Below are 15,566 nucleotides of genomic sequence, written 5' to 3'. Positions count from 1 at the left end.
GCGGCTGCGTGACGTCATACGCAGCTGCTGCGGGCCAGGGAGCGAGGAGTAGCTCCCGGCCAGCACGCTAAAGCTGCGCTGGCCGGGAGTTACTCCTAAAGTGCAAAGGCATCGCCGCTGTGCGATGCCTTTGCACTTCTGCGAGGCGGGCCGGACTCCTATACTGGGCGGACTAGCCCCGTGCTGGGCGTCCCCCCGCATGTCAGGAGTTGATCGTGCTACGATCAACTCGGAATGACCCTCAAAGAACATACGCCTTACGGATATAAGGGAGAGCTTTAAAACCAATAAAAGGACAGCATTTATAAGGGATGAAGCCATGCCATAATGACACACTGTCCTCAGTCACATAGCATCTCTCCAGCTTTGTATATGTCGGAAGCACTACCCTAAAGCACAAAAGGCGACAGGTTTATATAATACAACAAAGTGATGGATTCAGGAGAAGTTACGCCGGCGGCAGAAACAAATGAGCCACCATGTCAGGAAGCAGGACACCCAGCATTATCATCAATAAAATGTTTAATTTCAAGACATATTATGGACACCTCAGAATAGATTCTTCATACAAAACATAAAACCACATGTAAAAAGTGTCACAGGGTACTATCGTTTTTGGCCTCTTCCCCGTCCTCTTCCCTTCGGTGGTGGCGACTGCGCGGGGCTAGCCGGAGCTTTTGCAGGACGTCCTATACAGAAACACATTTAAAGACAGGTATGAAACTAGAAGACGCGCCACCAGAGGTTCAACCCAGATAAAACAAAAAATCTTATTTAAAAAGGATAAAAACTGTCCAGCTGTCTCTGACTACACCAGTGGTTTTCTTATGACTATTCACGCACAACAGTTTTATATACAGGCCTCATAATGGATATGGTTATAATGACAATGTGATGATTAAGACACCTGTCTCAGAACCACTGTACCAGATGACGGGCTTTCTATCTACAGTGTATTATCCTTTTCCTTAATCCAAGAATGTATCACTTTCAGTTTGGACAATAAATGGCTACAATCTGGGCTCCAAAGCACTATAGAATTTCAGGGACCCTGGCTAGGCAGATAAACGTTACATTTGTTACGTATACCCATTGTTCTGGTATATGCAAATCTGTCTCTCTACATGGGTTAACTTTCAATTAAAGGCTAAAAGCAGGTTTTGCACCGAGCGATCACTCACCCCTGGGCTTTTTCACCTTCACTTCTGCTTCTCCACTTGCTTCTCCCTCCAGTACTTCATCAGATGGCTTAAGCATCTTTCTCTGCAAAACAAGATGTTAGGTCTCTTAACACTGGAATTCCTAGGTTAAAATATAGGAGAATTATTTAATCACTTACACAAACTGCAAAATAATCAAGACCCTCCATGTGGGATAAGGTCAGATCCCCTTCTCCTCTCACTCCTACCATGACCGGTAGAGAAAAAACCTTCCATCTCTCTTCGCTGTTATCCCCTTACAGGGGTTCAGTATCATATCCCAGCTGACGGGTTCAATTCTCCCTCGGGTGGTGGCATGGACCCACCACCTGAGCGCGAATACTATGGAGCGGTCAGTTTTGCGACCGCCGGCATTTTACCGGCTGTCAGTATACTGAATGGCGGGATCCTGATAGCCGGTATATAAACTACGTGCCCTCCCCTTACAGACGCAGATCCCCACTTTGCAAACTTAACTTCCCACATCCTAGCCGAGTCTCACTGTTCTGCTTGCTTCCGGAATTTGTTAATTGAACAACCCCGCCTGTATCCCCTCTGCCATGTACAGGGCTCCCTGGATATACATGTAATCTTTCTCCCTGCTCCTCCAAGTCTTGTATCCTCTGCTACTCCAATCCCCTTCCAAGGTTTGACCCTTATACTGCACTTATCTCCAAGCACCCTATATTACCCAACTTCCTTGATACTACTTTAAACTTTTATGCTTCCGTATCAGTTACAACTTTCATCTTTCCACGTACCCAGTTTATAACTTTTTTTGTATTTATTTCATTTATGATGTACTCATCCTTCCCTAAATAAAAAGTGAAAAACTAAGACTGAGTACTACACATGCTCATTAACACATAAGAGGAGAATACTCAAATGGTTACTCACTGGAAGCTAAAGTCATAACCACTGATACGTAATATTCTTTCAGAAAACCTTCAGGACAGTTAGACCCCTTTTCCACTAGCTTTTAAAACACGGGTAAATGCGTGGCGGCGCGCATTTACCAGTGTTTTTCCCTAGTGGAAAACGGCCCCCCTGCAAATTCCCGGATCAAGTGATCTGGGAATCCTACCCAGGTAGCTTGCCAGGTTGAACACATGTTCAGCCCGGTAAGCTGTGTAGTGTAAACGGAAGCCGTGTCGATGCGACACGGCTGCCATTCACAGTGTATGGGAGGGCGGCCCCTGCCGCGTCACTAGCAGCGTCACCAACCCGGCAATATGCCGGGTTGGTGAGCGCTGTGTGAAAGGGGGTTGTAGCACGAGTCGCAGCCGTGTCAGGCGACACGGCTGCGACCCGCGCTACAGTTGAAAAGGGGGTATTACTGTACATTGCTGTGTAATACACTGACGCTACACCCAAAATAATATAAATGGCACAATTCCAGAGAGAAAAGCAAAACGTCGGATCGCACAACTTGTTCCTTCCACGCTGAGAACATTTGTAAGCCTTTGATGCAAACGAATAATGGTGACCACTATAGAATCACTTTGTCAATGAATGATTCATTCATTATTTAAAATGTAGTGCACAATTATATGACAAGCCAGGCGCAGCACATTACTAAGCAGTAACATAGGGCCTGATTCGTGTTTGGAAGTAAAGTAAAGAAAAAAAAAATCCATGTACTGTACAGTAACTTTGTGTCCGACACAAACCATGTTCCCATGCAAAGGGCGCAAATACATTTAACTTTTTCCTATGCAGGGTAAATACTGTCTGCTTTTGCATGTAGCCCACACTTTAGAGAGCTTTAAACTGTAATTTAGATTTCAGTATGAACACACCCCACCCAAATCTAACTCTCTGCACATGTTACATCTGCCCCACCTGCAGTGCAGCACGGTTTTGCCCAGTTGATTGCTTTTTTTGCTTTACTTACATACATGAATACGTCCTATAGTTTTATGAAACCTTCAAATGGTATTAACTACATAAAATAACAGGTACAGCTACGTGCCCCAAAACTCATCATAGTATTAGGACATAAGTACAACACAGGTGAACGCTGTAGATTTCAACTCCCTATTCTGCACACGGTGAGAGTGACGCAACGGCCATTAATTATTAGCACCATCAATTAGCATCTACATTATTCATTTCATACCCCCCCAGGCATATTTAAAGGTCTGCACTTCCTCCGCAATGCTCTATTTGGACAATGACATTAAATTACAAGTCTAACAATTGGACTTTGCATGCTAGCTGCGCTGCTAAGAAAGCAGCTGTACGGATACAATGCTGATGGGGATAGATGGTGAGGGGGTGGATAGTGCAATCCATTTCTCATGGAAGGAGCACTGCTTTCAGATTACCATCTAAACCCTGCTGGGCTGAACAGATTGGTTTGATAATTACATACAATAACTGCAATGGGCAGGTAACCCTCAGCTGGCATAGAGCAGCCCCCCGTGGGAACTCCCATATGCAAACTGCATTGATGGAGTGCATTAGGTAACATCCTTTCTGCCGCTGCACAGGCCTGATTATCGCCAGCTATGACTTCAAGGCCAGCGTGTCAGCAGATTTGTGATGCATTAGTCAGGAATACACACCGACACTTCTCATTCTGAACACAAATACAGAGAGAGAGGGGGAATCTCATTAACGTGCTGCTTATGCCGCCGTTATGCAGAGGCCGAATGGAAGACTGGAAATTATAATAGTTCCCGTTTTTTCCACAGGACTGTACAGAGCGCTCAACAGCGGACTTCTCACCGGGTCCTCTAGCTTCATTTTTGTGAATTATGTCGTAAAACAACAACAACAAAAAATAAGAAAATGTTTGATCTCAAAAACCTGGTACAGCATCTAGCCATGCAAGGAAGGAGCTTACTCTAGACAAGAAAAAAAGATAATATTACCCCAGCACACTATAGCGCACAAGCAGTGTTGGAAAAAAAAAATAGGTTCTAAAGAATGAATTAAAAAAAATATATATATTTTTGTTTACATTTTTTTTTTACATTAATGGTTTATTTAAAAAATTAATAAACCTGCTTAACATAATAATACTGTGGAACATTGCTACGTATTAGAAACCTTGATCAACCATGTTTTAATGCTTTCTAACATTAACGATCTAAAATGATTAGGCTTGGACATGATTTATTGTACATTTCAATAAAACAGTTTTTATTGCTCATTATACCTATTACATATAACTATGTAGAGAGACTAAATATAGTAAAGCATACAAAGTACACTCAGAGATAAATGAAATTGAAAGAAAGAATAAGTTAATGTTTAGAATTAGTCCTACTTAGAACTTATGTTCTAATAAGTTCTAGTAATAGTACAATAGAAAATGCAAAAGCACTTTTCAGGGAAACACACACACACACACACACACACACACACACACACACACACACGGAGGAGTTAAGCATTAGCGCTCGGCTTGCCGCTGGCATTAGACATCTTGAATAACACTAGCTTTTTTTAGTATAATAGGCTATAAATGTTTTGTTTTTTAAATTCATTTGGTTTAAACTATATTTTTTTTACCAGCCAACCCTGTGGATCAATAATGAGATTTACAACCTATATGATAGCAGTAATACAGAGATCTCGGTTACATATATTTACAAAGATATGGTTAAGCCACCAGCCACTTTAATGATCTCTGATACGGTGGTCCTAACACTACATGATAATAGGGGATACAAGGATAACATTCTTGGTTGGAAAAGAGGCTTCGTTCAGAGAACCAACCTGTCATCGTAAAAAAAACAATATAGTATAATCTGCAAGAGACCGCTCCCAATTCAGAAACTCTAAAAGCAAAAGGAAATTGTTAAAACAAAGGAAGAGGGCCCAAGTCAAACCTGTACCGTAACCTGATGGTTTACGTAAAAATCCAATTGTGGTGCTGCAGTCACAAAACCCGTTCTGTACATGACTTGCTACGGTGTTTGGTGAAGGAAGGGGGGGGGGATGCGTCGGGGGAAGGAGAACAAATATTGTTTTGTAGGCATGAAGAGTCAAGGGACTGCATCGTCGGTCACAGTTCTACTGGATCCGAGTGTTGGGATCAAACGGCCAAACATGAGTAAACTCCAGCTTACGTAGGCTGACCGCTGCCTTGAAACACTGCAAATCATGACTGATGGTCGCAATGGTGCTGCGAGGCTACGTTCTTAGATGCAGAACTCAGACTAATCCTGCATGCATTTGCGAGATCAAACTCCTACAGACGCCTCCTGCTAGAGTCAAATTTTAATTACATGGAATTGCACAGTCGCTTCCGTGCAGCTATGCAGCGCCTTACAAACAAGAATTAGGCTCAGAGTCACTGGAGGAATGTACAGGAGGATGCACATGTAGCACCCCACACAAGGAGGTCTGAATATATCATGAAGGAGGGCCAAGATGTTTAGAATCCTTGCGTACCACAATCTTCTGTCAATCTGGAGCTAGAAGAATCGTTTATATGAACTACATCTTTGTTTTTTTTATTTTATTTTTTTTACACACTTGGCAACCTTAAAATCAAAGATAAACGGGATGACAGGGTTTCAACAAAGTTCAGGAGGGAAACATTCTTCAAAGGAAGAGAAGTATTAGAACTCGAGGACATACACTGAGACTGGAGGGGGGGGAGGTTCAGGGGAAATTTAAGGAAAATTTACTTCACAGAAAGGGTAGTGGATAAGTGGAATAGCCTCCCATCAGAGGTGGTAGAGGCTAAGACTGTAGAGCAATTTAAAACATGCTTGGGATAGGCATATGAATATCCTTACAAAGAATTAAGGTTCAAAAAGGGTTGAGATCACCTAAAGGATAAAAAAAAAGGGGCAGACTAGATGGGCCAAGTGGTTCTTATCTGCCGTCAAATTCTATGTTTCTATGACAGTTTCAAGGAACCAAACATGGCACCTATGAGAAATGCTATTGAACTCCAATTATTGCACAATAGTGGTGTACCTCAACTGATATGCCATCTTGTTTACTTCCCATTTACTGCACCTTTTGAGAATTTTGAGCAAGACCTAAATTAAGTGACCGTTCCCCAGAAGAACATTTTTGCTGAGTACTATAAGTCCACTTCCCTGCTTTCTAAAATGTGCAAAAATCGTTGGAACATTGTGCTCCCCACAACGTACAATAAATTTGATTGCTCAATTTGCCTGGGAGCGCTTTGCTCCACCTTGGTGATATCTAGGTCACCATTGTGGCTTTGCTAGGCTGTATTTCACTGGTCTTCATCTTAAGAATACTTGAGCTTTAACAAACGCTTTTAACGCCGCTCAGAGTTTCAGTATATAGATTGGTAATGTTGGATTCCTGCTGTGTCCAAAAACCTTGGTGCAGTCAATAAACCAACTGAAAGGGCACAAAATTAGGAGGAGCAAACGAGAAGGCAATCATGTCTTTCCCAGATCAGAACGTGTCAATAAGTGCTTTTCTGGTTTCGGAAGTAGAAATAGGTTGGAATAAAGACCCAACATTTTCAGAAGTTGTAGTACAGGGATAACTGTCCCTGAAGAAATGAAAGATTAAATCACTTAATTTAGTGATTGTTGCTATAGTTTTTCTATTGAAAACCTATATATATATATATATATATATATATATATATATATATATATATATATATATATATATATATATATATAAATATAATAGCCACGGAAGTAGGACAAAAAGTTCTAAAACATAAACTAATCAAAATTCCTCTCATCCTCGTTACCATGATGGAATAAAAAAAAACCCACATGTTGCAGGAGAGGATAAGATGGCCCACCCACTGCAGGAGAACCCAGATGGGCAGTGTGTCCACTCAAGCTACTTGCCCGCAACAGTTGTGGCTGGTCTTTTAGCTGACCAAGCTTGTCCACTCTTCAGTCCTCCACAGGAAGCAGCAAATGACCTCTGGAATAAGATGCTCTTGTCTCTCCATAAGGATGAAAGGACTGAAATTTAGATGATTTGGTCTAGTGATATCAAAACAGTGAGGACAGTAAATTTTCCTCCCGTGCAATGATACATTTTTTTTCAAATTCAGAGCCGAAAAGTACATTACCAGAAAACAGAATGGCCTCCAGAAATTCCGGGTCAGCTCCCCGCAGTTTGATAACAGGCTAGCGGCTGAAATGTATTCAGAGGATTCCTGAATATGAAAGAGTAACATCAATAATTCAGACTTTAGTAGATCAGCCTGAATAGCCTCAGGCACTGTTCTGACCATGTCTGAATAGCTTTGTTAACCCAAGCAATAGAATCACAAGCCTCCTACCAGAAGGCTAAGGAGGAGCATACCAAAGACATCTCAAGGTAACCCGGGACTTCAAGAGACGGATGATGAGCACAGTCATCCTGCAGATGGATATAGCGGCCTATTTACTAGAGATGAGCGGATTCGGTTTTACTCGGTTCTCAAAACCGAATCTTATTGGCTCACGGATGTCACGTGTTTTGTATAGCCAATAAGATTCGGTTTTGAGAACCGAGTAAAACCGAATCCGCTCATCACTACTATTTACTAAGCCTTAGATGGAGATAAAGTCAAACGGAGATAAAGTACCAGTCAATCCGCTCCTAACTGACATGTCACAGGCTGGGTTTGAAAAATGACAGAAGCTGATTGGCTGGTACTTTGTCTCCATTGACGTTACCTCCATACAATGTTTAGTACATAGACCCCTTATAGTTTGGATTACTCTAAATTAGAGTCTTCACCTTCTTCTTGTGAGGAAAATTCAAATGTCTGATCCTTTCCAATCTTGGAGCAAAGAAGAGTTTTCTTGGCTGGTCTCGCAGATGATTCAAAAGAGGTTTTCGAAAGAAAATCTGGATAATGGTAGAACCGACCTAAGCAATGACCGACAGCAAAGCAGTTCACCCATAGGGAATTGGTGTAAAGGCTGTATAAAGCTACCTCTATAAGCAGATGCCGTACCCTGGTAGTTAAGTAGGGAAACTATCAAGCTGGGCAAGTTCTTATTTACGTCTCATTTACGAGGGGTGTGCAATAAGTTTCCGGATATGCAGTGAATAGGTAGGATAGACACAATCTGGCTGTCTGGTTGTGAACTGTAATCTGACTAAAGTTCTTGTGCATTGTCAAGGAATAGAGCCATATATAAGCAGCACTGCACAACGAAGAAGTCAGCATATTCACTTCCTTCACAAACTCGCTATGGAGCTCAACACTGGAGAGCCATGATCAGCTACAAGAGTGGTCTGCAACAGCTGGGGAGATTTGACTGACTGCCGCCTGCTTTTGGGGAGAAAGCACAATCCAAAACCACTGTGTCTGCGTGGTTTGCAGAATTTTGGCACGGGAAATGATCCCTGGAAGACTAGGAGTATTACAGCCACCTGTGTCCACCATCACAGAGGACAAGGTTGCTGCCGTGTGGGCTATAGTTGAGGTGGACGCCAGGGAGACCGTGGTCCAGTTAGAGATGCAGATTAGGACCTCATCGGGATCCATCCACTTGATAGTCCATGAAAAGCATGACCAGAGCAAGGTTTTAGCACGTTGGGTGACCCATCAGCTGACTCAAGAGCAGGAGGCGGCTCAGGTGACTGTGCTGCAACATGATGGCCAGGTTTGATGACGGTTGTTCAAACTCTGGGAGATCAGTGGCGATGAAACCTGGATCTACAGTTTCAATCCAGGGACCAAACAGTGGACCCCAGTGGGAAGGGCGCGGCCACAGAAGTTCCGATATGGGCACGGCGTGGCCAAGCAGATGGTGGCTCTTTTTGTGGCCAAGACTGGACATGTAACTACCATACCACTCGTACAGCAGCACACCGTCACTGAGAACTGGTGCACCAACCAATGTGCTGAAAGACATTTCCAAGCGCCGTCCAAGAAATCGCGCTCGGGTTGCTCTTCTCCATCATGACAAAGCACCTGCCCACATTTCCAGCAAAGGTGTGGATTTTCTGATCCATGCACACATCCAGGAGCTTGGTCATTTGATGTACAGTCCAGAACTGGCCCCCTGCGACTTCTTCGTGTTCCCACAAATCAAGCGAAGGAAGCGTGGTATTCATTTTGAGTCACCGTAAGCTGCAGCAGACCTTCATCCAGCATCTAGAAGACATACAGGCTCCAGACTGGTCCAGGTGCTTCACCAAGTGCTTTCAGCGTGTGCAACTTTGCATAGACTTCTCCGACGAATACTTTAATATTTAAAGTGAAAACGTAATGTTCACTTTGTTTGTAAATAGAATATTTTTTGTGCATCCGGATACTTATTGCACACCCCTCATAAATATTTTGCCCACATAGGTTCCACTCAGTCAGCAATGCTAACAGCCAAAGATAACGGATGGGCCTCGGTGTCACAAGATTGGCAAAGGTCGTATTAAAAAAGTGACATTTAGAAAAAGCGAAAAAGGAGGTCACCCCAAAAGGAGGCGGCTCTGGTACGTTTATAGGACACGCTGACAGGAAAAAGGATGTCAGAGGTATACAACCAGGGAACTGGAGAGGACTAATATTTAAAAAATAACAGCAATGACCCAGCAAAGAGCTCTCAATGCGCCCTTCCAGTTAACAGATGCAGTGGAAAACTGGCTGTGCTTGCAGTAAACTGTCAGCACGGCGTCGGCTTCTCGCACACAAAAGCGCAACCTGACGGAAACTCAAACTAGGAGAAGCTCCTACCCAAAGAGGATATGAATCTAGCATGGCGCTAAGTGAGAGGACAGAAAGAAAAAAAAGCAGTCTCTCACAAGACCTCAATGCTGCAAGTGAGGGTCTATCAGCAATGACAGATAACGCTGTTCCTCTCCGATACAATACAGCTCTGGCTAAAAGCAGCAACCGCACTGGTTCATGATCACTATTTGCGCTGGTAGCGACTGGGCCCCCCTCTGGAGCGCAGAAGGATGGGCCATCAGCAGTAAGAACTACCGCTGATACACAAGAAGCTGAAAGCAGTATTATAGTAAAACAAGACAAACAAAATAAGAATTTACTTACCGATAATTCTATTTCTCGGAGTCCGTAGTGGATGCTGGGGTTCCTGAAAGGACCATGGGGGGGGATAGCGGCTCCGCAGGAGACAGGGCACAAAAAGTAAAGCTTTACGATCAGGTGGTGTGTACTGGCTCCTCCCCCTATGACCCTCCTCCAAGCCTCAGTTAGGTACTGTGCCCGGACGAGCGTACACAATAAGGAAGGATTTTGAATCCCGGGTAAGACTCATACCAGCCACACCAATCACACTGTACAACCTGTGATCTGAACCCAGTTAACAGTATGATAACAGCGGAGCCTCTGAAAAGATGGCTCACAACAATAATAACCCGATTTTTGTAACTATGTACAAGTATTGCAGACAATCCGCACTTGGGATGGGCGCCCAGCATCCACTACGGACTCCGAGAAATAGAATTATCGGTAAGTAAATTCTTATTTTCTCTATCGTCCTAGTGGATGCTGGGGTTCCTGAAAGGACCATGGGGATAATACCAAAGCTCCCAAACGGGCGGGAGAGTGCGGATGACTCTGCAGCACCGAATGAGAGAACTCCAGGTCCTCCTTAGCCAGGGTATCAAATTTGTAGGATTTTACAAACGTGTTTGCCCCTGACTAAATAACCGCTCGGCAAAGTTGTAAAGCCGAGACCCCTCGGGCAGCCGCCCAAGATGAGCCCACCTTCCTTGTGGAATGGGCATTTACATATTTTGGCTGTGGCAGGCCTGCCACAGAATGTGCAAGCTGAATTGTATTACACATCCAACTAGCAATAGTCTGCTTAGAAGCAAGAGCACCCAGTTTGTTGGGTGCATACAGGATAACAGCAAGTCAGTTTTCCTGACTCCAGCCGTCCTGGAACATATTTTCAGGGCCCTGACAACATCTAGCAACTTGGAGTCCTCCAAGTCCCTAGTAGGTGCAAGGCACCACAATAAGCTGGTTCAGGTGAAACACTGACACCACCTTAGGGAGAGAACTGGGGACGAGTCCGCAGCTCTGCCCTGTCCGAATGGACAAACAGATATGGGCTTTTTTGAGAAAAAACCACCAATTTGACACTCGCCTGGTCCAGGCCAGGGCCAAGAGCATGGTCACTTTTCATGTGAGATGCTTCAAATCCACAGATTTGACTGGTTTTAAACCAATGTGATTTGAGGAATCCCAGAACTACGTTGAGATCCCACAGTGCCACTGGAGGCACAAAAGGGGGTTGTATATGCAATACTCCCTTGACAAACTTCTGGACTTCAGGAACTGAAGCCAATTCTTTCTGGAAGAAAATCGACAGGGCCGAAATTTGAACCTTAATGGACCCCAATTTGCGGCCCATAGACACTCCTGTTTGCAGGAAATGCAGGAAACGACCGAGTTGAAATTTCTTTGCGGGGCCATCCTGGCCTCACACCACGCAACATATTTTCGCCACATGTGGTGATAATGTTGTGCGGTCACCTCCTTTCTGGCTTTGACCAGGGTAGGAATGACCTCTTCCGGAATGCCTTTTTCCCTTAGGATCCGGCGTTCCACCGCCATGCCGACAAACGCAGCTGCGGTAAGTCTTGGAACAGACATGGTACTTGCTGAAGCAAATCCCTTCTTAGCAGCAGAGGCCATAAGACCTCTGTAAGCATCTCTTGAAGTTCCGGGTACCAAGTCCTTCTTGGCCAATCCGGAGCCATGAGTATAGTTCTTACTCCTCTACGTCTTATAATTCTCAGCACCTTAGGTATGAGAAGCAGAGGAGGGAACACATACACCGACTGGTACACCCACGGTGTTACCAGAACGTCCACAGCTATTGCCTGAGGGTCTCTTGACCTGGCGCAATACCTGTCCCGTTTTTTGTTCAGACGGGACGCCATCATGTCCACCTTTGGTATTTCCCAACGGTTTACAATCATGTGGAAAAAACTTCCCGATGAAGTTTCCACTCTCCCGGGTGGAGGTCGTGCCTGCTGAGGAAGTCTGCTTCCCAGTTTCCATTCCCGGGATGAAACACTGCTGACAGTGCTATCACATGATTTTCCGCCCAGCGAAAAGTCCTTGCAGTTTTTGCCATTGCCCTCCTGCTTCTTGTGTCGCCCTGTCTGTTTACGTGGGCGACTGCCGTGATGTTTTTCCCACTGGATCAATACCGGCTGACCTTGAAGCAGAGGTCTTGCTAAGCTTAGAGCATTATACATTTACCCTTAGCTCCAGTATATTTATGTGGAGAAAAGTCTCCAGACTTGATCACACTCCCTGGAAATTTTTTCCTTGTGTGACTGCTCCCCAGCCTCTCGGGCTGGGCTCCGTGGTCACCAGCATCCAATCCTGAATGCCGAATCTGCGGCCCTCTAGAAGATGAGCACTCTATAACCACCACAGGAGAGACACCCTTGTCCTTGGATATAGGGTTATCCGCTGATGCATCTGCAGATGCGATCCGGACCATTTGTCCAGCAGATCCCACTGAAAAGTTCTTGCGTGAAATCTGCCGAATGGAATTGCTTCGTAGGAAGCCACCATTTTTACCAGGACCCTTGTGCAATGATGCACTGTTTTTAGGAGGTTCCTGACTAGCTCGGATAACTCCCTGGCTTTCTCTTCCGGGAGAAACACCTTTTTCTGGACTGTGTCCAGAATCATCCCTAGGCACAGCAGACGTGTCGTCGGGATCAGCTGCGATTTTGGAATATTTAGAATCCACCCGTGCTGTTGTAGCAGTATCCGAGATAGTGCTACTCCGACCTCCAACTGTTCCCTGGACTATGCCCTTATCAGGAGATCGTCCAAGTAAGGGATAATTAAGACGCCTTTTCTTCGAAGAAGAATCATCATTTCGCCCATTACCTTGGTAAAGACCCGGGGTGCCGTGGACAATCCAAACGGCAGCGTCTGAAACTGATAGTGACAGTTCTGCACCACGAACCTGAGGTACCCTTAGTGAGAAGGGCAAATTTGGGACATAGAGGTAAGCATCCCTGATGTCCCGGGACACTATATAGTCCCCTTCTTCCTGGTTCGTTATCACTGCTCTGAGTGACTCCATCTTGATTTGAACCTTTGTAAGTGTTCAAAATTTTTTTAGAATAAGTCTCACCTAGCCTTCTGGCTTCAGTACCACAATATAGTGTGGAATAATACCCCTTTTCTTGTAGTAGGAGAGGTAATTTAATTATCACCTGCTGGGAATACAGCTTGTGAATTTTTTCCCATACTGCCTCCTTGTCGGAGGGAGACCTTGGTAAAGCAGACTTCAGGAGCCTGCGAAGGGGAAACGTCTCGACATTCCAATCTGTACCCCTGGGATACTACTTGTAGGATCCAGGGGTCCTGTACGGTCTCAGCGCCATGCTGAGAACTTGTCAGAAGCGGTGGAACGCTTCTGTTCCTGGGAATGGGCTGCCTGCTGCAGTCTTCTTCCCTTTCCTCTATCCCTGGGCAGATATGATCTTATAGGGACGAAAGGACTGAGGCTGAAAAGACGGTGTCTTTTTCTGCAGAGATGTGACTTAGGGTAAAAACGGTGGATTTTCCAGCAGTTGCCGTGGCCACCAGGTCCGATGGACCGACCCCAAATAACTCCTCTTCCTTTATACGGCAATACACCTTTGTGCCGTTTGGAATCTGCATCACCTGACCACTGTCGTGTCCATAACATCTTCTGGCAGATATGGACATCGCATTTACTCTTGATGCCAGAGTGCAAATATCCCTCTGTGCATCTCGCATATATAGAAATGCATCCTTTAAATGCTCTATAGTCAATAAAATACTGTCCCTGTCAAGGGTATCAATATTTTTAGTCAGGGAATCCGACCAAGCCACCCCAGCTCTGCACATCCAGGCTGAGGCGATCGCTGGTCGCAGTATAACACCAGTATGTGTGTATATACTTTTTATGATATTTTCCAGCCTCCTGTCAGCTGGTCCTTGAGGACGGCCCTATCTATAGACGGTACCGCCACTTGTTTTGATAAGCGTGTGAGCGCCTTAGCCACCCTAAGGGGTGTTTCCCAACGCGCCCTAACTTCTGGCGGGAAAGGGTATACCGCCCCTAATTTTCTATCGGGGGGAACCCACGCATCATCACACACTTTATTTAATTTATCTGATTCAGGAAAAACTACGGTAGTTTTTTCACATCCCACATAATACCCTCTTTTGTGGTACTTGTAGTATCAGAAATATGTAACACCTCCTTCATTGCCTTTAACGTGTGGCCCTAATAAGGAATACGTTTGTTTATTCACCGTCGACACTGGATTCAGTGTCCCTGTCTGTGTCTGTGTCGACCGACTAAAGTAAACGGGCGTTTTAAAACCCGACGGTGTTTTTGAGACGTCTGGACCGGTACTAATTGTTTGTCGGCCGTCTCATGTCGTCAACCGACCTTGCAGCGTGTTGACATTATCACGTAATTCCCTAAATAAGCCATCCATTCCGGTGTCGACTCCCTAGAGAGTGACATCACCATTACAGGCAATTGCTCCGCCTCCTCACCAACATCGTCCTCATACATGTCGACACACACGTACCGACACACAGCACACACACAGGGAATGCTCTGATAGAGGACAGGACCCACTAGCCCTTTGGAGAGACAGAGGGAGAGTTTGCCAGCACACACCAAAAACGCTATAATTATATAGGGACAACCTTATATAAGTGTTTTCCCTTATAGCATCTTTTTTATATATTTCTAACGCCAAATTAGTGCCCCCCCTCTCTGTTTTAACCCTGTTTCTGTAGTGCAGTGCAGGGGAGAGCCTGGGAGCCTTCCCTCCAGCCTTTCTGTGAGGGAAAATGGCGCTGTGTGCTGAGGAGATAGGCCCCGCCCCTTTTTCGGCGGCCTCGTCTCCCGCTCTTAACGGATTCTGGCAGGGGTTAAATATCTCCATATAGCCTCCGGAGGCTATATGTGAGGTATTTTTAGCCAAAATAGGTTTTCATTTGCCTCCCAGGGCGCCCCCCTCCCAGCGCCCTGCACCCTCAGTGACTGCCGTGTGAAGTGTGCTGAGAGGAAAATGGCGCACAGCTGCAGTGCTGTGCGCTACCTTTAGAAGACTGAGGAGTCTTCTGCCGCCGATTCTGGACCTCTTCTTACTTCAGCATCTGCAAGGGGGCCGGCGGCAAGGCTCCGGTGACCATCCAGGCTGTACCTGTGATCGTCCCTCTGGAGCTAATGTCCAGTAGCCAAGAAGCCAATCCATCCTGCACGCAGGTGAGTTCACTTCTTCTCCCCTAAGTCCCTCGTTGCAGTGATCCTGTTGCCAGCAGGACTCACTGTAAAATAAAAAACCTAAGCTAAACTTTTCTAAGCAGCTCTTTAGGAGAGCCACCTAGATTGCACCCTTCTCGGCCGGGCACAAAAATCTAACTGAGGCTTGGAGGAGGGTCATAGGGGGAGGAGCCAGTACACACCACCT

The 15,566-nt window shown here is 45.2% G+C and overlaps 1 protein-coding gene across 2 annotated transcripts in view; it reads right to left on the bottom strand.

Annotated features, from left to right (window-relative positions):
• Positions 1 to 504: 504 nt before the first annotated feature.
• VRK1 (VRK serine/threonine kinase 1) overlaps positions 505 to 15,566 on the bottom strand; it is a 90,251-nt gene continuing 75,189 nt past the window's right edge. For both annotated transcript variants that reach the window (XM_063948453.1, XM_063948454.1), the window contains 2 exons: positions 1,182 to 1,263; positions 505 to 689 (listed from right to left, as the gene is read on the bottom strand). In XM_063948453.1, the coding sequence (XP_063804523.1) occupies positions 607 to 689; positions 1,182 to 1,263 (165 nt within the window). In that variant the 3' untranslated portion in view covers positions 505 to 606. The remainder of the gene's footprint in view (positions 690 to 1,181; positions 1,264 to 15,566) is intronic.

This window comes from Pseudophryne corroboree, chromosome 12 (genome assembly GCF_028390025.1).
Source record: "Pseudophryne corroboree isolate aPseCor3 chromosome 12, aPseCor3.hap2, whole genome shotgun sequence".
Lineage (NCBI taxonomy): Eukaryota > Metazoa > Chordata > Amphibia > Anura > Myobatrachidae > Pseudophryne > Pseudophryne corroboree.
This window is presented reverse-complemented; position numbering and strand designations above follow the sequence as displayed.